The sequence below is a fragment of the Chlorocebus sabaeus genome, chromosome 5 (assembly GCF_047675955.1).
Source record: "Chlorocebus sabaeus isolate Y175 chromosome 5, mChlSab1.0.hap1, whole genome shotgun sequence".
Classification (NCBI taxonomy): domain Eukaryota; kingdom Metazoa; phylum Chordata; class Mammalia; order Primates; family Cercopithecidae; genus Chlorocebus; species Chlorocebus sabaeus.
In genome coordinates, this window is record NC_132908.1 from 7,514,877 (window position 1) to 7,537,390 (window position 22,514).

Genomic DNA, 22,514 nt, shown 5'->3' on the forward strand with positions numbered 1-22,514 from the left:
ACCTAACCTGTCCATTGGAATTGCTGGCATCTTTGAATCAAATACCCTAGTCCCTGGTTTCCTCACAGGGAGTAACACAGCAACAGCTAAAACACAGGTCCATGGTGTATATGATAGAGAGGGAGTTGCTTATTTAAAAATGGGAAGTGGACAGGCACGGTGGCTCATGTCTGTAATCCCAGCACTTTGGGAGACCGAGGCAGGTGGATCACTTGAGGCCAGGAGTTTGAGACCAGCCTGGCCAACATAGTAAAACCCTATCTCTACTAAAAATACAAGAAATTAGCCAGTCCTGGTGGTGGGCACCTGTAATCCCAGCTACTCGGGAGACTGAGGCAGGAGAATCGCTTGAACCTGGGAGGCAGAGGTTGCAGTGAGCCAAGATCCCACCATTGCACTCCAGCCTGGGTAACAGGAGCAAAACTCTGTCTCAAAAAAATAAATAAAAATAATGAAGTGAACTCCCCACCAGGTGATTCTCTTGCTAGATGAGAGATGCCTTGGTTTAACTCTTGGCTTCCCTAAGAACTATCTGTGGCTGTGACCTTGAATAATTATTCCCAGCTTTGGTCTGGAACATCTTTGATGACAAGGTAAATTGAGATTAGAGATGCATTGCATGCAAAGTGGGGATTCTGGACCTTGGCACTATTAACATTTGGGGTGGGATAGTCCTTTGTGGTTCAGGGCAGTCCTGTACACTGTAGGATGTTTAGCAGCATCCCTGGCCTCCACCCACTAGATGGCAGTAGCACATCCTCCCTCATTTGTGATAATCAAAACTGTCTCCTGTCATTGCCTTATGTCCTGTGGGGAGCAGTCACCACTCTGGAAGAACTGCCGGTATGAGGCACCCAGCACAGTGCCTGCCACCTATTAGGTTTTCTTCTGAGGACCAGTGAGGAGAAGGGGCTGCTTTTCATGGAAGTCTGAGGCCATCATGAACCTTCTGCTCAAAGCCCACTTATGTAGATTTAAAGCCTGTGTGCATGTGTGTTTACAGGTCAAAGATCTGCTAATGGAAAGTAAATTCCCCAAAAGATTCTGACTCACTGTTTTTGCACCATTTTCAATATTGCCAGTCTCCAAGACTAGCTATCACCCCTCTTTGGTTTAGAGAGAATACAGCCCCTTTCTCTCTCTTTCTGCTTCACTGCCTGCTTTATTTCCTGCCCAAACTATTTATGCAATAATGGCTTCTTAACTGGTGACCCCCTATCTAATGACATTCTGCCACAGCTATTAGAAAATATTTTCCACAAAGGACCAGATAATAGATCATTCAGGCTTGGTGGGCTAGGCAGTCTCTGTCACAGCTATCCAACTCTGCATTTGTAGTACAAAAGCAGCTACAGACAGTAAACAAATGAGCATGGCTGTGTTCCAATAAAACTTTATTTACAAAACCAAAATTTGGGCCAGGTTTGCCTCATGAGTCATTTGCTAGGTCCTCTCCTCATCCCCCTACCCTATCTCCTGCTGCCAGACTAGGCTTTACAGAGCCCAGAGGTCATTTTTCAAGCACATATTCACTTGGCAGACATTTATAAATGTCCACTTTGCAGCTAGTATGCTGTTGGACCATGGAGATGGGACAGGGAATGTGGCAGAGTGTCCTGTTTTGAGGGAGCTCACAGACAAATAAACAGGACACAGCAGTACTTGGAGCTGTGTGAGCTATGGCCATCCAGCTGCAGTGGAGTACAGGGGATGGGCAACTGACTGGCTTTCAGCATCAAGGAAAGCCTGCTGGAGGAGGGACTCTTGATGCGGACTGAAGGAAGAGTAAGGACTAGCTGGACAAGTGGGTAGGTGAAGCTTTCTAAGCTGAGGGGCAGTGAATGTGAAGTCTTGATGGAGTTGAGAGGATGGAGCTCTTCTCCCTTAACTTACCATAAGCTTCTGGAGGGCATGACCCTTCTCTGTTCAATACAGAGATAGCTCCAAGTCTACAAGGAGCCTTGGCTTTTTTGCAGGAACTAGTAGGAATGGGCCACTTTTCCTGAGGTTGCTCTGCACTGATGAAAAGCCCCAGGGTTATATATGTTCCTGGTGAAAGTATCTTCTGCTGGAAGTGGAGGAGGGAAGCCTTTCTCTTCATATGATCATTGTCCATACCACTGCTTGTGTGATTATTCTGTGCTTCCCTGGAAGAGTTTACACAAGTCTATCTTTCAATTCAGAGATGGGCCAGGTAGAAGGTTGGGGAGACAGAAACAGACCTTTGGGGAGACAGAAACAGACCTTTGAGCAGAAGCTGCCTCTGGCACAATGAATTTCTCATCAGATGGTTCCCAAGATCCTAACATTTCTGGGGCTTTTCATCACCCATAGAGAAGTGGCATCGCTATGAAATTTCTGTACAGAAGGATATGTTCCCTGAACAGCCTAGAAAAAGAAAAGACACTAGTTTAGTTATAAAACAGCAGAAGTTTTTGTTGTTGTTGTTTTTTGTTTTTTCCTTTTTTTAATTAGTCAAGACCCTTTTGGTTGTAAGTAACAGAAAAAGTAGCTTAAAAAATGAGATAAAGGGTATGAAGTGTCAGTTTTGCAAGACAGATACGTTCTGGAGATTTAAGTACAGCATGGGAACAAGAGTTAAAAATACTGTATTATATACTGGAAATGTGCTAAGCGGATAGATCTTAAATTAAATCTCACCACACACACAAATGGAAATCATGTAGAAGTGATGGATATGCTAATTACCTGGAATGTGGTCACTTCACAATGTATACATATGTCAAAACATCAAGTTATACACCTCACATAAATAATTTTTATGTTAATGATATCTAAGTAAAGCTGTTAAAATATAGGACGTTTACTGACTTGTGTTAGTAAAACAAACAGGGGTGGTGCTAACTGCGGGTAATGCTGGATTCAAGACTCAAATGATGTCAGTGGGACTCAGTAGAAACCTCTCTATTCCTCAGTTTCTTCTCTTCATTTTCCTCTAGTTTGGCCTCACCTGTAGGCAGGTCCCCTTCAAGTGGCAGTTCTGTTGTTGTTGTTGTTGTTGTTGTTGTTGACAGAATCTTGCTCTGTGGCCCAGGCTGGAGTGCAGTGGTGCGCTCTCAGCTCACTGCAACTTCCACCTCCAACATTCAAGTGATTCTCCTGCCTCAGCCTCCTGAGTAGCTAAGATTACAGGCGTGTGCTACCACGCCTGGCTAATTTTTGTATTTTTAGTAGAGATGGGGTTTCACCATGTTGCCCAGTCTGGTCTCGAACTCCTGATCTCAAGTATTCCACCTGCTTTGGCCTCCCAAAGTGCTGGAATTACAGGCGTGAGGCAACATGCCCAGCCTAAGTGTCAGTTCTCGGCAGCTCCAGGCTTATGTTATTTTTACAGCTGCCAGAGTGGAAAGAGAATCTTCCCCAAAACTACAGCAAAACCCCAGGGTGACTGGGACTCAGTCTTGTGGCTAGGCCTTAATGCACTAATGGACTCACTCAATAGATGTGCTTGAACCCAAATCCATGGGACTGTTTCAGTGGGACCTTCTGATTGGCCAGGCTGGTGTCGTATGGCTCATCTCGCAGTGACCAGGAGCTGGGTCCAACTGTATCTGCACCATACAGGCTAAGAGTGGGATTGTCCCCCAGAAGGAAACTGGGGTCTTGTTGAAGAAACAGGAGTGATGACAGACCAGCAATATCAGTGCATGTCTTCTGTGGCTTCGCAAGGATGGGCAGGATTAACTGCTCATGGATAGCAACTCAGCCTCAGCATAGGCACACCCTCCATGGCCCTGACCCCAGTGCTATGGGAAAATGTTAGAAAGAGAAAGAAACGCTTGTGTCCTTTTGTTTCCAATGGCACAGACATTTGGAGAAATTTGTCTGGAGGAGGGAAAAGCCTGATGGGAATGTTTTTACTTGTAAAATGTTTAAACTTATCCTAAGCTTAGTTCTCTTCCAAGTGTCATCTTTAACATTCTAATTAAGGTCCCTTCTAAACAAATGCACCAGTTCTGTGTGCTGCTCTGAGAACAAACTTATTTTTTTCTTCCCTTCTTTCTGTCATCATGTTTTTGCTGCACTCAAATTGCTTTAGAGAAAGAGGATTTCGGATGTTGGTGGCGAGTACCAAAGAGATAAGGAGCAATTCTGGTATTTTTGCCCTGGTATCATTGTACGAGGGCTAAAGTCACATCTAATTTACCACAGACAATAGGAGAGGCAGCTATTTCGTGTGCTTAATTGCTAAGATTTTTTCCTCTCTCTGTCTTTCTGACTGTTTGATCCCATCTACTGAGACCATGGAAAATTTGGACCTTTGGGTTACCATTTCTTATGCCGTGTGTGTGTGTGTGTGCACGCGCGTGCGTGTATGTGTGTGTTGTGGCAGGACTGTGGAGGAGGAGGTAGAGAGAGAGATGTTTCCTGAAATGGAAGCATTTGAATTCAGGTTTTTGTTGTGTGTGTTTTTAAAATTCTTCTGAGTTGGCTGTAATTGTCACACTGCATGTTTTGCCTAGATCTGAAGAATGAATTGTTATATAATACTCCGTGCTCATAAAAAAGCAAGGCAGGGAGGGTGAGGCATGGACTAATGAGACTAAGAGTTAAATCCAATATTTTTCAGAAATGCTTAAAATGGGGATGTCAGAGAGAACAATCTTTGTCCAAATTAGGCCCTGAATTTTTATCAGCTGCTTTATTTTGGCACTGGGGACATCACACACATACACACACACACAGACACACACAACATAACACACAACCACACAGACACTAGGACCATTAAAAGGATACTCCCTCTTCCCATTATGTGAGCCAAGTCACATAAAACTTTGATTAAATTCAAATGCTTACATAAATTGTCTCTCCTCTCAAGAACACACACGTTCAATTTAATCTCTCTTGGCACTTTAAGTATCAAATCAAGGTTCTGCTGTCACTGCGGACAACTAAATGCTCACAGCTTCCAAAATGGGAATGAAATAAAAAGGATCTGGCAGAAAAAAAAAAAAATTCCAATCTAGTAAGCCACAGACCCTCCTCGTCTTTGAATATTAGGCTGGTTGGCTTGGGAAAAGTGACTTTATTTTTTCCAAGCCTGGATTTCTGCATCTGTAAAATGGGGAGAAGTGATGGTTACTGTTTCCTTATGGGGTCTGGTGAAGATGACCATAGATTGGTCCATCTCAGGCTGGTGGCACCATGGTGACCCCTAGAAAGTACGCAGTGCACGATCGTCCTGGGATCTGGGAGGAAAGTTTCTGAAGCGTGGCTTCTCATGATGTTCTCTCCCTCTCTCCACCTTTTTGATTTTTCAGGGTAATCAGGAAGCAGCCGCTGCCCCTGACACAATGGCTCAGCCTTACGCTTCGGCCCAGTTTGCTCCCCCGCAAAACGGTATCCCCGCGGAATACACAGCCCCTCATCCCCACCCCGCGCCAGAGTACACAGGCCAGACCACGGTTCCCGAGCACACGTTAAACCTGTACCCTCCCGCCCAGACGCACTCCGAGCAGAGCCCGGCAGACACGAGCGCTCAGACCGTCTCCGGCACCGCCACAGTAAGTGGACGTGTTGGCTGCGGGTGGGAGGTTATGCAAACCTGCGCTGGGGCACGTACCCCAGCCCTGGGAATGGTAGCAGGGGCGCATCCCCATCCATCCAGGGACTCTGGCAAACAGATCAGTCCCTAAGCCCACGCTCATCATACCAGCTTCCTGAATGAAGTTTACCTCATCTCCATGCATTCATTCTTAGCGTTCATTTAAATCAAAGTATTTTTTCATTAACTTCATTTATTTGTAAAGGGGCACATTTATCAATTTTCTATTCCTGTAGTTTTGCCTTTCTAGAATGCGATCGTAATGAAATATCTTTTTTTTTTTTTTTTTAAATTGATGTAAGATAATTCTTTTTAAGTCTTTATGGAAGCTGGGTATGGTGCCTCATGCCTGTAATCCCAGCACTTTGGGAGGCTGAGGTGGGAGGATCATTTGAAGCCAAGAGTTCGAGAATAGCCTGGGCGACAAAGTGAGACCTCATCTCTACAAGAAATTTAAAATTTAGCTGAGTGTATTGGTGCCTGCCTGTAGTTCCAGCTACTTGGATGGCAGAGGTGGGAGGATGGCTTGAGCCCGGGAGTATGAGGCTGCAGTGAGCTAAGATTGCTCCACTGAACTCCGGCCTAGGCGACAGAGTGAAACTCTGTCTCTAAATAAACAAAAATAAAGTATTTGTGGAGTTATAATTTACATACCGTAAAATTAGTATATTTTTAGTTGTACAATTCACTGATTTTTAGCATATTTACAGAGTCGTGCGATGATTGCCGTCATCTAATTTCAGAACATTTCCATCAGCCTAAATACAAATCTTGTGCCCCTTTGCAGCTACTCCTCATTCATACCTCAAAGCTCTGAACCTGGCTTCTTTACCTTAGCCTCATGCATTTGAGACTCATCCAGATTGTACTGTTTGTCCCTGGTTTCTTCATTTTTATTGCTGGACCAAAGAGCAGGGGCTAGAAAGGGGCAGGGTAACAGAGTTTGGATGAATAAGGGAACTGTCCTGTATCTTAATGGTGATGGTTATATGACTTTATACACCATACAGAGTAAATTTTATTGCATACAAATGATTAAATGGATTAGAAACAGGCCTGTAAACAACACAGACATTTTATCATCACTGTAAATGAAAACTGGTGTTTTGACCATTAATCAAATATAACTCTAAGCAAAAATAATTACAGTAAAATTAAATAATGTTCATTTGTGTGCCACATAAAGTAATCATGCATACCACAAAACCTATATGGAACATGCATTTGGGAACCTTTTTCTGCAGAATTCTTTAGAAGCTTGGGCACCCCAAACCTCTTGTCTGGAACATTTTTTAAGTGCAAGGCAATTCTGCCTCTTCCTCCTGTCCCAAGACCTCTGGAAAGCCAGTATTTGTGAAGAAGCTTATGGGTTTGAAGCATGATACATTTCCTATGATAAAAGCAACCACTGACTAACTTGGCTACTTGCCACCTCATTCATTTGGAGGCTAGTTTTGAATATTTTTTTAAAAAAGTAGTATACATTCTGAAATTTTTAGTTGTCTTCCTCCCTTTTAAATTTATTGTGGTAAAATACGTACAACATAAAGCTTACCCATTTTAACCATTTTATTCATGTACAAATTTCAATGGTATTCAGTACATTCACCAGGTACTGCAAAACCACCACCATTATCTGGTTTGAGAATGTTCCTACCACCCCAAAAGGAAACCCCCTATCCATTAAGCAGACTCTCCCCATTCTCCTTCTCCCCAGTCCCTGGCAACCACCAATCTGCCTTAGAGATAGTTTTTTTGTGTCTGGCTTCTTTCTCTTGGCACAATGTTATCCGGGTTCATGTTTATTTATTCATTAGTCCATTGATGGATATTTGGGTTGTCTCCACATTCGGGTTCTTCTGAACCCTCCTGCTACTGATTTTTTTGTATTTAGTTGCTGTACCTTAGGCATGGGTCTGTTAAATGAGTTTGCCGGATCAGCAGGTGTTTGTTGCTTTTGCGTTGACTACCAGGCAGTAGTGATGGGGTTGTTGTTTACTATTTGTTGGCCATTTTGTGATAATCAATAGTAGTAATGCCTGGATAGGTTATTTTCAGATTTTGAAAAAAGAGGCAATCAGACATGATTTATTAAGCTAACTGCTGTGGAAATTTTATGTATTCATTTATTTACTCACAAATATTTACTAAGCTTCTACTAGGGCCAGGACTCATACTAGCTGGCATGGTTGAACCAGACAAAATGATCTTTGCCTCTTGTAACTTAGTGTGAGAGGCAGAAACTGAGCATGTGGCAAATAGCATGTGCGATAGATGTCTTAAGGAAAATATGGGTACCATAGGGAAATTAAAAAAGAACAGAGGTGCTACCTGCAGACGTGTAGTCTGGGAGCATTTCTTAAGGAGATGGTCCTTAAGGTGATAAAGCATCCCAGGCAGAGGGAATACCACAGTCAAAGGTCGTAAAGGTAGAAAGAGCTAGGCTCATTCAAAGTCCTAAGAAGAGGCCAATATGTTTCGGGCATGGTGAAGGGGATTTGAAGGTGATGTGGCAAAAGATGAACTGGGAGGAATGAGCAGGGATTCAACATCCTACAGGCCTGGTGGGTCTGATAAGGGGTTGAAATTCCACGTTACAAGCAATGCTTTTTAAAAGCTTTAAGAAGAGTTTAAGTCAGAGGAGTTATGAAATGAGACATAAAAAGAAAGGGTTAGTGATGCCTAGCTTAAAGGAAATTTAATCTAGTTGGGGAGTTGAGATGCTCCACATCTTTACCCTGCAAAAAGAACACTTTAGAGATCAACACAATTGAATTTAAATAGCGTGTTGGGTGACCACAGTGCCCCAGGCACTGCAGCGAGATAATCTGATGTGCAGACAAGCTCTCTTTCCTTGGAGAGCCTTTGGAGAATATAGGATATGTTTTCTGTTAATTATGATAATGTGCCAAATTCTAGCTTATAGGTTTTCACAGCTTTTATCTATCGTGATGACAGTAGGAGAAAACATTTTCAAAATCATAGTCAGAAGGTTATACCTTTCAGAGTCTTCTGGTGACAGGAAAGAGAAAACTCAGTAGGAAGTGTGTTGACCCGTACGATAAAAAGTCCAGGTGGAGGATGGACACAGCCTGGTTTTTGGAACATGTCCATCAGCTTCTAATGGGAAACCATCCTGGGTTGGCTTCCTCGTCCTCACCTCCACTCTCTGGCTTTGTCCTGCAAGTTCAGGCTCCAGTCACCACCTGTGAAAAGTTCTTGGATTTATCCTATAGAAGCCCTCTCATGGGAATCAATCTCCATTCCTGGCTTGTGTGGCGTTATCTTCATTCAGTGGCTGAGGCTGGTACTGAGTGTCCCAGCCCTGGGGTCACCGAGGAGCTTCATATCCAAATACATGGAATGAAGACCATTTCATCAGAGTTCATGATAAGATGCCTTCAGAACAAATCGTTAAAGAAACTAAGTAGACAGAACCTGGTCAGAGCTAAAGGTAGCATGGTGAGCCGTTTGTATAAAAAAGCTTGAATTGGTGTCCATCAAGAGTAGGGAGTGAAGAGAGAGACAAGGACAGAACATTGGAGAGCTCACAGGGTGGGGTTTGAAGGAAGAGGAACTATTGAATAAGACGTCAGTGGGATGTTCAGATTGGACGTTCAACCAGTTGAATGTTGCGCTATAGAGCCTGGAGGGAATAAACTGAGAAGACATTATTGAAGTGACAGTTCGGACATCTTCAAAGATCTAGAAGAAAGCAGTTCTGCTAGAGTAGTGGAGAGAGATGCAGGAGGGACAAGAGTTGAGGAATAAATGGGATATGTTGGAATGGGTGGGCATTGCTCATTATAAATATTTGGAGGGTTAAGGAAAAAAAAAGAGATTGCAGCTGAGAAGCAAAGAGGTCAGAGAAATCAGTTGGTAGGATAGTCGATTTAGATTCACTAGTTTATGCCAACAAGGTCCACTGGGGTGCAAAAGACAGGAAGCAAGAGAAAGGGAATAATGGTGCAGGAAAGAAAGGGATGAAGTGTTTTATAGGAGATAAGAAGGAATAGGACCAAGAGTATTCAGATACAGTAGGTAGTCTAGGAAGGAAGAATCCATTTTTTAACAGCTTTGTTGACATACAATAAACTGTGTATATGTAAAGTATACACTTTGATACATTTTCACAAATGTACCTACATGCACAACCATTACTGCTATCCAGATAATGAATATGTCCATTATCCCAAAATGTTTTCTTGCTCTTTTATGATCCTCCCCTCCTCCTCTTTGCCTCATTCCCAGGAACCAATGAGTCTGCTTCTTTTGCTATAGCTTAATTTGCAGTTTCTAGAATTTTATATCAGTAACATCAACATTGTGTGCTCTCTTTGGCTTCTTTTACTCAGTATCATTTTTTTTAGATTCATCCATATTGTTGCATGTGGCTGTAGCTCCTTCCTTTTCATTGCTGAGTACTATTTCATTGTGTGGATATGTCACAGTTTATTTCTCCATTTACCTATGCATGGGCATTTGGGTTGTTTTCAATTTTGGGTAACTCAGAAATAATTCTGCTGACATTTGGAAGTACTTCAATTTTGAAACAGAAGAGAAGGAAGGGTGAATGTAGGAGGATGCAGAGAAATTTTTAAGTCAAGAGATAATGTGAGGAGTTCCATCCACATTGCCTTCATTTTTTCCAGGAATGGAGGCAGCATCATCAAAGGAAGGATTCCTGAACTTGGGCAAACATGTCAGAAATCTGCCTTAGATAATTCCTAGAGTATTTGAATGGCAATGGGTGCCCAAGTTTGGAGAATGTGAATGTATGGTGGACTGGTTAACTGTCTACTTTGTCTCCTCCAGCAGTATGTGGATGGTACACAATCTCAGGGGTAGGATTTTAAAGGAAAGACAGCCATTAGAGGCTGAAGCAGGTGGGCTTTGTGGCTGATCCTGAAGGAAGTTTTAGGACTTATATTCTGAACTGGTATTGGGTAAGTACAGGAATCATAAAGGAGCCATCTTTTTTTTTTTGTTACAAACAATTACATCTGTACTTATCTCTCTTTGGCCAAAAAGGAGATGCTGCTTTTGAGTTGTCCTTTCCTGATCTCCTGATCTCCTGATCCTGAGCAGAATGTGGTCTGTGACAAGTGACTTCAAATTGTCTCTGCCTCCTCCTACGTTTATTGGGTGTGCTTTGTCTTTACTCCAGGTTCTTAATTTCCTATGTAACCAATTTAACCTCAAACTGGGTCAGAACTATGGTTCTCCCCACCCCATATCCAGGACCCTGTATTTGCACAAAATGTTATTGTTGGGAGATACCTAAGTCATTCCCCATAGGATAGTGCTGTACCTGAAATAGCTCTAACTTTTCTTTGACATATGTATTCACGATGCTTAATATCATTCTAAGGACATTGTAGAGGCCATTATTTCTTTGAGAAACTAAGTACTTTTGGGTAAGAGAAACCATCCATCCATCTGGTGGCCTCCAAGAACATCTAATATATGCACATGATTTAACACAAAGTGCAGAATCTGTAAAAGGGAAGGAGGATGCACCCAGAGCTCCCAACCAGAGCTCAGTAAAATGCAGACAGAAAAGACTTACCAGGTCATCCTTTCAGTTCCCCACGGGCTGAGATGAGTCCCTGCAGGCCTTTTTTCTGCTGAATTTCTATTTCATGTAGGCCTCCAAACATATCATGGATCACATTGCTGACAGAGCCAATACTGTATTATATTAGATACTGTTCCTGACAAGGTATTTTACTCTTGACATATTATCATTAGAGATTTGCAAGTGGCGAATTCTCCATGTATCTCCAATAGCAACTTAACTTCTATTTTTAATGCTTCTGCAGTCTGTTGAAAAGGCTCCCACCACTTTCCCACTAGCTCTAGGCCCTGATGGGAGAAGGAATGTGGGTGCCCCAGCTAGGTTCCTGAGCTGGAGGCTCGACTGACAGGGAAAAGAACTATTTAAAGAGCCAGTTTCTTCTTTGGCCTCAGCCGCTTCCCACTGGAGTGTTAACTGTGCCTCCAAATTTCCTTAATACTTTTAGGAAGATAAGACATTGGTTGGTGATGGGAATCCTGTTCTTAACCCTTTCCATGCCAGTTTTGATTTTGAAGCTGATGAAATCACTAAGGTATCACTAAGGAAAAACAGCAATTCAGGCTTGGGGTTTTAAAAGTCAGACATTGGAAAAGGATATAAAATGAAAACTAACATGTCCTAACACCCACAACCCAAATTCTTAGTCTCTCTGCCAGAAGTGAGTTACTAATACCTTATATTTCCTTCCAGAAGTGTTTTATGCAAATGCAAGCATATGCCTGCTTGTCCTCTATCTCTATCTTTATCTCCCTCTATCTCTATCATCTGTCTCTAATTCAATCTTTATATCTTATAACTACTCACAATTTCCATTCTCAAAATTACAGAAATGAAATCTAAACACCCACTTTGGCACGCCCTTTATAGCTCAGAGATTATTCTTTATCATATTTAGGGGTTCAACTCATTATTTTGTGTGTGTGTGTGCATTTTTATGTACAGAAGTATCCTAATGATGGCATTTAGGTTGTCTCTGGGTTTAATCTTGCACTGTTGATATTTACCATCAGGCTACAGTACAGAGCTAGGTACAAAGATTGCTGTCCATCTCTGTGTGCCTCTGGGTGTGAATAGTTTAAAGGTACATGGATTTAAGATGTAGACACTGATCAATTACCCTCCAAAGAGCTTGCACCAATTTGCACCTTCATGGACAGAACCTACGAAGGCCTGACACCCACACTCTTGCCCAACCTGATGTGCTACCCAACTCTTGGTTCATGTCCCTATGGACTCTGTGTGTTTGGGTGTGGTTGTTCCTCTCTTTGACAAAAGAAAGTACTTTTAGAATTGTTGGGTGTCTGGGAGAAGAAAAGTTGAGGTGTGCTGTCCTTGGTTAAGGCCTCCCATGGCCCAAAGACCATTCTAGGCCCTCTTTTGGTCACCATCTTGTTTTGTTACCACATCAACCTTTTAAATGCTGTTAGAATCCCACCAATAAAGGAACAAAGAGGTTGAAGATGCTTTGAGTTGGGAATGGTGCAGTTGAGGTCCTCACCCATGTCTTGTCTGCCTGATAAAGTCCAGGCTGTTTCCCCAGTCTCCATCTGTCTCCAAAAACAGGGGTACCCAACCCCCAGGCCACAAATCAGTGCCGCTCTGTAGCCTGTTGGGAACTGAGCTGTACAGCAAAAGGTGAGTGGTAGGTGAGTGAGCATTACCACTGTAGCTCTGCCTCCTGTCAGATCAGCAAAGGCATTAGATTCTCAGAGGAGCGCGAAGCCTATTGCGAACTGCATGTGCGAGGGACCTGGACTGTGTGCTCCTTATGAGAATCTAATGCTTGATTATGTGAGATGCAACTATTTCATCTTGAAACCATCCTCCCTGCCCCACCATGTCCATGGAAAAAATTGTCTTCTACAAAACTGGTACCAAAAAGTTTGAGCACTGCTGCCCTAGAGGATCTCTTGGCCAATGGCTTAGAATTCTCACAAAGGTTGGTTTCTTCATGGCTGCCCGCTAGCTTAAATAAACAGGTCAGTTAAGTCCTGGCCTCCAGACTTGACAAGAGTTGACCCTCCATTCTGTTTACAAGTGGAAGGAGCTCAAGCTGACCATTGAACCTCTCTGCTCCTACGTGTAGTCCCTTCCTCTGCTGTGACCCTTCTCCAGATCTCCTCCCTCCCTCTTTTCTTCCAAACAACCCTCAGACGATGGATTACAGAACAACAGAGTTCTTTTCCTTTGAGGAGGGTTTACGCCTCATGTACTTATTTTGAAAGTTGGGCAAAATAATTGAAGGTTGCCGTGTCTAAAAGTAGGGTGAAGAGTTACATCTAAATGAGAATCAGCAAAAAATCTCAAAAATCATAACTTTTGCTCATTGAATGTCAGACTATATTTTAAGCACTTTCCATGCACAATCTCAACTAATCTTGGCCCTCCCCACCACTTATGAAGTGTTATCATCCCATGTTACAGAAGCAGAATCTGAGGCAAGTCACTTACTGAAGGTCACTGTGGCTGAGAAACAGTAGCCAGAGCTCAAAAACAGGCATGTCAGACTCGAGACCAAAATTCTTAAGGGCTAGAAGCCCAGAAGGCATCCCCCAGGCATGCCCAGCCACACTGGCCTCTTTTCTAAATAGACTGCTATTGCAGAAAGGAATTACTCATTTCACCCTGGGGAGGGCCCCAGCAGACCCAAGCCTGTGCAATATTACAGACTTCGAGTGTGCTCTTGTTGGAGACCTGCGCCTGGAGCAAACTCCAATAACATGTTTCCGTGGCTTCAAAATTGTCTTTTCAGATGACAGTGTGACTGAGCTGTTTTGTCAATACCAGTTCTGTTTTCCTAAGATTCACATTTAATTTGAAGACATGGGTACTGTCTCTTGTTTCCTTAGGAGCCTGAGAACGATGTTTCTCACTCCCATGTATTCTCTGCAATAAATGGTCCTTGGCTTTCAGGATAAACTAAAGACCTTTATTGCACAATACCATGGCTATTTTATTATTTTAAAGACCCTGGTCATCAAAGAGTGTCCAGTCCTGGGGAGCCAAAATGAATGATTTATCTCAACTTAGGATAAGCTGGACAGGAACAGGATATCTCTGAGCATCAAAGACCCATGTGTCTGATGTTCTTTTTAGGACTAGGGTTTCAGCCTCAGATTTTGGCAGAATTGGAGGTTGCTATGACAGGTAAAAAAAAAAAAAATGGCACTGGTTAAATATCTTTAGATGTTATCAGGAGAAGCGGGGTAGAATCTAGGTACAGAGCTTGGCACTCTCATTCCCAATCTGACCCAGAGTGGGACCATAGGCATGTTACATAACTTCTCTGAGCCTCTTCTTTTTTATATGTGAGGCTTAGAGTTGTTGTGAAGTCCTAATACAGTAATGTCTATGAAGGTCTTAACACAATCACAAGCACATAGTAAACATTCTGCCAGGTAGATCATCATAATTATGAGATAATGACAGTACCCATAATGAGAAATCAGAGTGGTCTCCTTGGTTCCGAATTCTTCATTAAAAATATTTTATCCAGGGGAATAAATTCATCATAAGAATTGTGAAATTTCCTGTTTCAAGAGTCAAACTAAAACTCCAATTCCCAATTTATTTTCAAGGTAATTTTGTATTTAATGATTTATAGACAAATAGTTTTCAGTTACTCATGTTTTCGTACAAATTATCAGTACAAGCTGTTCTCGGTCTAAGTCTAGGTCATGGGCAAACAAAGTGAGATTCATTAGAGAAGGAAATGACTGAAGTTTTGTTTTGAGGACGTCTTGCTTTTGCTAAATGAGGAAAGCTTAGGCATATTCTAAGGGTTGGATTTAATGTTTCCTTAGGGGGACTTCACTGGCATATTTCCATTGCAAATCTCGCAGCCATCTGACAAGTTTCATCGTGACTTTGTCTTCATTTGGTGCTTTGTGCTTATTCATACCTGTATTTATTGTCATCAATTTACCCTCTCAGGATGACTAAGCAGTCTCTATATTTGCTTAGGTCCTTCACACACCTAAATCTGTCCTTTCTATAGCTCATAGAGACTGCTAGACAAAGGACTGATTTAAGTGTTTGAAGATCTTAATTGCCTCTACATAGCTCATAGCCCCATTAAGCAATTTTATTTATTTATTTATGTGAGAGATGGGTCTCACTCCATCACCCAGGCTGGAGTGCTGTGGCACCATCTTAGCTCACTTGCAGCCTGAAACTCCTGGGCTCAAGTGATCCTCCTGCCTCAGCCTCCTGAGTAGCTGGGACTACAGGTGTTTCCAGTGAACTTAGAAATAGGCATTAATCTATTTTGTGGTCAGTATTTGGGTCATGCATTAGCCAACAATCATCATTTTATGCCCTTGATTACTGGCCATATACTCTTTAGGTGCATAGTAAGTTCCTATGAATTCTGTGCAATTTTCAGATTCAAGGCTGGAACAAAGAAGTTGGCTATTCTCTGTTAACAGAAGATTCAGGAACGAATCTCAGCCAGAACCTTGCAATGCTAGAGCCGGAAGAGCCAAAGAGTTCACTCACTCTATCTTCTCATTGCACATATTTAAAAAGATCACATAAGTTATGGGTTGGAAACACAAGGCCAGGCACAGTGGCTCACACCTGTAATCCCAGCACTTTGGGAGGCCAAGGCAGGTGGATCACTTGAGGCCGGTGATCCAGACCAGGCTGGCCAATATGGTGAAACCCTGTCTTGACACAAAAAGTACAAAAATTAGCCGGGCATGGTGGCAGGCACTTGTCATCCCCACTACTCAGGAGGCTGAGGCGGGAGAATTGGTTGAACCCAGGAGGCAGAGGTTGCGGTGAGCCGAGATCACGCCACTGCACTCCACCCTGAGCGACAGAATGAGACTGTCTCAAAAAACAAAAACAAACAAACAAAACAAAAACAACAACAAAAAGAAAACTCAAATACTTTTGCATCCAGGCAAGTAACATCCATGTTTAAAAGAGATTAGCTTATGTTGGAGACATTGGCAAAATAAATTTTTAGTTTTCTCCATTAAGGTAGGCATTAGCATGATGGTATGCAGCCCTTTGGTGAGGACCCTGTAGTAGTTTAGCAAACAAATCGTCTGTCTACAGGATGTGGTCCCTATTCATCCATCCAATCATTGATATTTTGGATTGTTGAACCACTATTATAACTTCATTGACATATTTCCATTGTAAATGTTTAGATTTCTTTCTTCTTAAGAATAAGCAGCAATTTTTATTTTTCTGGGTTCTCTTGTTCACTACTATTTCATTCATTTTTGTTATCTGTCCAGCTTCTGAAGATACTGAGTTTATAACTCCTGACTTAATCTTGTTAAAAAAAACAAAAAAGGTTCTAAGAGGTGAATTTAGGCTGGGCATGGTGGCTCACGCCTGTAATCTCAGCACTTTGGGAGGCTGAGATGGGTGGATCATTTGAGGTCAGAAGTTCAAGACCAGCCCGGTCCACAGGGTGAAACCCTGTCTCTTCTAAAAATACGAAAATTAGACAGGTGTGGTGGCGGGCAACTGTAATCCCAGCTACTTGGGAGACTGAAGCACGAGAATCGCTTGAATGCAGGAGGCAGAGTTTGCAGTGAGCTGAGATCATGCCTCTGCACTCTAGCCTGGGCAACAGAGCAAGACTCCATCTGGAAAAAAAAAAAAAAAAAAAAGAAAAAGTGAATTTAGGAACTTGAACCCTTTAAGGGAGACTGTATTTCAGGTTCATAAAAAAGACAGTTTGGATGCTTCAGTGTGACAGTGCAGAGATTCATAGAATGTTAGAGCTTGAAATGACTACTTTATCTTCCTGATTCATTTACGAATGATGCTCAGGTTCAGAGGGAGAAAGTGAACTGCCTAAGTCACACAGTGAGTATCACAGCCGAACCCAATGTAAGGATGTCCTAAGAGAAAACTTCCACTGTACCGTGCCCTTCCTATGCCTCTATCTCCTGGATTCCACAGCCGTTTTTAAAATACACATACCCAGGGTTATCTCTGCATTGAAATAGACAAAGTCCCAATGACACTGCCTTTAGGAGCACACTGAACTGTACACTGTAAGTCTCTGTTTCTCTTTGCTATCCTATTTTGGTTCCTAGCCAGAGGTTTCAGCCACGAGTGGGCCTTATTCTCACAAAGACTTCCAGACTTCTAAAAAAAAAAAGAAAAAGTCTTCATTTTATCTAGTTCTGTCCTGCTGCTCCTGGTGGTTGTATCAATGGGTCTGTGTGAATTCAGCAATGTCGTGTGTTCCTGCCAGCTCAAGTCCCAATCATTACTTCTGGGTCAGGACATTAACTAGGGGGTCTGGGTTTCTTCCTTTGCATCCCCGAAGAATGTGGAGCTTGTCAAATTGTCAAATTATAGCATTTGATGTCGAGCTAGGTCTAAGTGACTGTACAACCTCTGCAGCAGTTCAGAAGCTGGCCTCCGCCACTGGTAGAAACATAACCAGACTCCCAAGAGACAGTGAGCCAGGCAGTCTGGAGATCCCAGGGAGATGCTCATGGGCTCTCTGGCTTCTGGGCCCTGGGGAGAAAGCCATCACCACCCAGAAAATAAGCCTTCACCCTGACAGCAGCAGCAGAATGTACCTGGGCTTGATGACCGGACTTGTATGCCATCTCAGTGTCAGGACACTTGGGACAGAAGCTCCATGGGCAAGTTCTTTCTGCAGCAAACCAAGGTTTTCAGCCTGTACCACTCAAAACAAACCAGACCATCAGGACCAGTTAATGTGAAGGCTTAAATATTGCAGATTTGTTTTGAAAGTGAAAAGGCAATTTTCTTGTAAAAATTTTTAAAAAAATGTAGAGTTGCAAATCATACAATTCAAACAATATAGGCTGCCCTGATCTTTTAAAAGAGAGAGATGTAAATGCACATTCTGATTGTCAGATGGGGAACATCAAATAGAAACTTCTTGGGCTGAAAGGAAGATACAAAAGAGGAAGTAGCTATCAATTATTGATAATGTATGGATAGTGATCACTAGCATTTAGTGAGCTCATACTGGGTTCCCAGTAGAAGTGGTACTATCAGCTTTCTGTGGACAATTCGATTGAATTTTCACAGCATCCAGAGGAGGCAGGGACTCTAATTAACCCTTTATGACCTAGATGAGAAAACCAGAGCATAGAGAAATCGAGGATGTTGCCCAAAGTCAAAAGGCTGATAAGGGCAGAAATGGGATTCAAAGGCAACCATGGTCCACTCTCTTACCCAGTCCATGAGCCATGCACCATACTGCGTATTTCACTGACATAGCTCATCAAGGAATAGGTGCGATCATACCATAATTACAGATGAGGAAACTGAGGCACAGGTATAAAGCAAATGCAAACATAGGCCTGGCAAATTCCAAAACCCGTGTTGTGTGATTACCCCATTAGTGGTTTATTTTACGTAAATGACATTCCCTGGTAACTATTTCAATTATGATAATATCACTACAAGCAAATATCTTAACAATCCTGAAAGTCTGTAGAGCTCTAAACTCCTCAATTTATACAACTAAACCTACACACCCCCTTCCCATCCGTAACCCATCCCCTTTCCCAGTGGCATCCAGTGGCCCCATCGAGTGAAAGGGGCCTTCAAACCGTTTGGAAAGCTCACAAGAGGAAATCTGGATTTCCCAGAGAAACTTGCTACAAGGAAATTGCTAATTATAACCCAAATTGTATTTGACTTCTGCATATTTGCTCCATATTGTTACACTATAATTTAAATAGATTGTTCCCTGGCCTTTTTTAGGGGGAGAAACTAGCTACTTTTTATTTTTTCACTAAGAAAAGCAATGGTAGATGTAGCGCTCCAATGACAGGAGGTGGGTTTTGTCCCCCTTTTCCCTCTAATTGGCTTGCAAGTGGGAGTTGGGTGGGCAATTATGCCAGGAGTTGCCTGGGGTTCCAGGCGGTGACATTCATCTGGTGGCTACACAAAAGGGGAAGAGATAATAGTAGGTGGGGCCAGCTAGGGGGAGATGAGCCCCAGAGAAGTTCTCTGACTCTCGAAGGCAGATGTTGGGGACAAGGGGGAGACAGGGTATATTCATCATTGGATTTGTGAATTTTTCCTCTTTTGAGATACTGAAACTCTTGACAGAGAAGACCAGAGGGGACCTAGTAAAAGGGAGAATGTGAGTTGGATGCACACCCTAGAATACAGGGCGTTGGCCATTTTTCTCCTTGCGTGGTCTAGCTGTGGATGGGGCCCAGAGCCCCTTCGTAGCTTTTCCTTTTCTCTCTTCTCTCCAGTCTTCTCCAGGCTTTTAACATCAGCAGAAGTAGCAAGGCTAAGAGTTGGCAAACTGTAGCTCATGGGCCAACTTCTGCCTGCAATGTTTTTGTCAATAAAGTTTTATTGGAACACAGTCACACTAACCGGTTCACGTATTGCCTATGGCTGCTTTTGCATGATGACAGCAGCTTTGAGTAATTGTGACATAGATCGATGGCCCACAGAGCCAAAATTATGCTTATTGTTTGACCCTCAACAGAAAAATTTGCCAACCCCTGATCTAGGCCAAAGTGTACATATTGTTGGCCTGCTGGCTATATTCAGGCATCAGGCCTATTTTATTGGACTCTAATTAATTAATTGCCTACATTGTAAAATGAAAGTTTTCACAAAATAAGCTGGCTTTGATTAAAAAATGGAAAAATGTAACAAAACATGGCAGTTAATGTTGGGGATGTGTCACCCGTCCCCTCTGACTATTTGTCATAGTCGCCAGCACTGCCTGCAGGGTTTTACCAAGTGTACCCTTCTACCTGCACGCACTGGTCCTCATGGGCACTTGAGTATGATACTCTTTCAAGTCCTCTGGGTTGTTTTCTAATAAATGATTTGGTATTTCTTACCGGGCTGATGAATTCCATTTTTAAATTCTTTCCTCTCCATCAAACCGGACTTCCCTGTGGAACTCCAGAAAGAAAATAAAAAATGTGTTTGTGTAATACCAGAATTCAGTGACTGCCAGAGTTGTTGTATCAGAAATACAGCACTTTTCTTCCACCTTGAAACACACACCCATACACACACACACCGCCCCGTATTTTTTAAAAAGGGGACCTATGTCACTGCAGATGTTTCTTGACTTATGCTGGGGTTATGTCCCAATAAATCCATCACAAGTTGAAAAGGCACTTAATACACTTCACCTACAGAACATCGTTGCTTAGCCTAGCACACCTTAAAGGTCCACAGAACACTTGTATTAGCGTACAGTTGGGCAAAATCATCTAACACAAAGCCTCTTTTATACTGAAGTGTTGACTATCTCATGCACTTTATTACGCAGTCTACTGAAAGGGCAAAACAGAATGGTTGTATGGGTACTCAGAGCACGATTTCTACTGAATGTGTATTGTTTTCACATCATTAAGCTGAAATATCATAAGTTGGGAATCATCTCTACTGACTTTGATTTAAACAAAAGTGGGATTAGTAAATACTACATTCTTCTTCAGTCAAAGAATGAGTTTCTCAATTGTTATTATTAATAGAGCAAGTAATAATGGTGTTGGGCATAGTATTAATGATTTAAGTGCATTAATTGTAAAAGTAATGGTGGGTAATGTTACCTCATTTTAAAGATAAGGAAAAGAGACTCCGAATGGTTGTATAAATTGTTCCAAATAGTGGCACAGGGAAGTGATGGACATGAAACTCAGATCCAACCCTGATTCATGTCAGAGGTCCCAGTATTTCTAATATACCACAGCAACTCTTTTTTTTTTGTTTGTTTGTTTTCTTGACATGGAGTTTCGCTCTTGTTGCCCAGGCTGGAGTGCAATGGCTCGATCTCAGCTCACTGCAGCCTCCACCTCCCAGGTTCAAGCGATTCTCATGTCTCAGCCTCCGGAGTAGCTGGGATTACAGGCACCCACCACCACACCCAGCTAATAATTTTTGTATTTTCAGTATAGACAGGGTTTCACCATGTTAGCCAGGCTGGTCTCAAACTCCTGGCCTCAGGTGATCCGCCCGTCTCAGCCTCCCAAAGTGCTGGGATTACAGGCATGAACCACAGTGCACGGCCACCACAGCAACTCTTGAAACACTGAGCAAACACAATAGAGCCAATGATTAACTAAAATAGGCAACTGATGCCTTTCTCTGAAGCTTACATGTAGAATATAGTAAGCCCCAGGATAACTTCCCCTGTAGCTAGAATAACTGATCCCAGGAAGAGCTCCTGGAAGCTTGATTTGATCCAGTGAAAGTCAGTTTTGGGAAAAGCCGTTAGTGCATCTTCTGTTGTTCTCAGCAAATCTTCAGAGCATTTTTTCACCAGGCTCAACAGAGGGAGAACTAACGGTAATGTATGTAGTCGGGGGAATGGCGGGTTTCCTTTTCACAGTAAGGGTTCATAGGGTAGGAGAATATCCACTCGAAGCAGAGGAAAATCCTAATGAGCAGGATCCAGGTTTTAGGGGGCCTTTAACTCTAACAGAGTTCACCCTGGGTTGCTCAAACATCTTGACTTGCCCTGCTATGTGTGTGTGTGGCTTTAGGAAGCCCTGCGATTTTCCTTCTTTAGCTGGAATATCTAGAGCTGCAGGCTTTCTGAGAATTCAGTGTCCTGACACTGGGGCTGAGCCCTTGGTAATGACACTGTAGATACGAGGTAATTACAGCTCTGTTAACTCCCAAGTCAGGCTAAGTGGACCTCTGATTATTATTCTGAGTATAATAGGAGCATAACTAACATTGAAGGGAAATTGGACTTCTCTCTTTTATTAACCGCTTTTATATTCCCTTGTGCATGGCTATGATGCTATGAAATCTCCTTAAATGTGATATTACTCAATATAACACAATAATAATGCACACACCGTAATGTATTGGATTACTTTGCAAACAGCCCTTAGGAAATTGAATTTCCCATCATTTCCCTGGGCCAGCTCAGGGCTGCTGGGTTTACAGGCCCTTTCTGTAGCTGGGAGCCTGGAATCTGCCTTCACAGTCACTTAGTGTTTCATGGATGCGAGCAATTGGTCCACACCATTTTTATTAACAGCGAGAATGTTGGCCAACCATGTTTCCAGACATCTCACTGGACATTGCAGCTCAGAGATGCAAACAGTGTTTGCTACCTCAGCATAGTTTGAAAATAAAGTGGGCTAGATGGCACAGGAAGGAAGCTAGATACAGGGAAGGGAGGCCTTCCATGCTGGAATTAAATTCTGAAGTCTTTGCCATTGCCTTTGCTGGAGAGTCTATCAAGTCTTTATTCCTTTGTAAACTCTTTCCTGACACCACCTCAAAACCAGAGTTGGTTCTTCCTTTGTACGTTTTATATGTTTTGAAAATCCATTCTTTGTTTAGCACCCAAAAATACTTATTGAACTCCTAGTATGTGTCACACATACATTGATCTATTAAATGCACATCAAC

The 22,514-nt window shown here is 42.5% G+C and overlaps 1 protein-coding gene across 31 annotated transcripts in view; it reads left to right on the forward strand.

The window, feature by feature from the left end:
- RBFOX1 (RNA binding fox-1 homolog 1) overlaps positions 1 to 22,514 on the forward strand; it is a 2,485,439-nt gene that overhangs the window by 2,286,423 nt on the left and 176,502 nt on the right. For all 31 annotated transcript variants that reach the window (XM_073015143.1, XM_073015144.1, XM_037989528.2 and 28 more), the window contains one exon: positions 5,286 to 5,528. In XM_073015143.1, the coding sequence (XP_072871244.1) occupies positions 5,286 to 5,528 (243 nt within the window). The remainder of the gene's footprint in view (positions 1 to 5,285; positions 5,529 to 22,514) is intronic.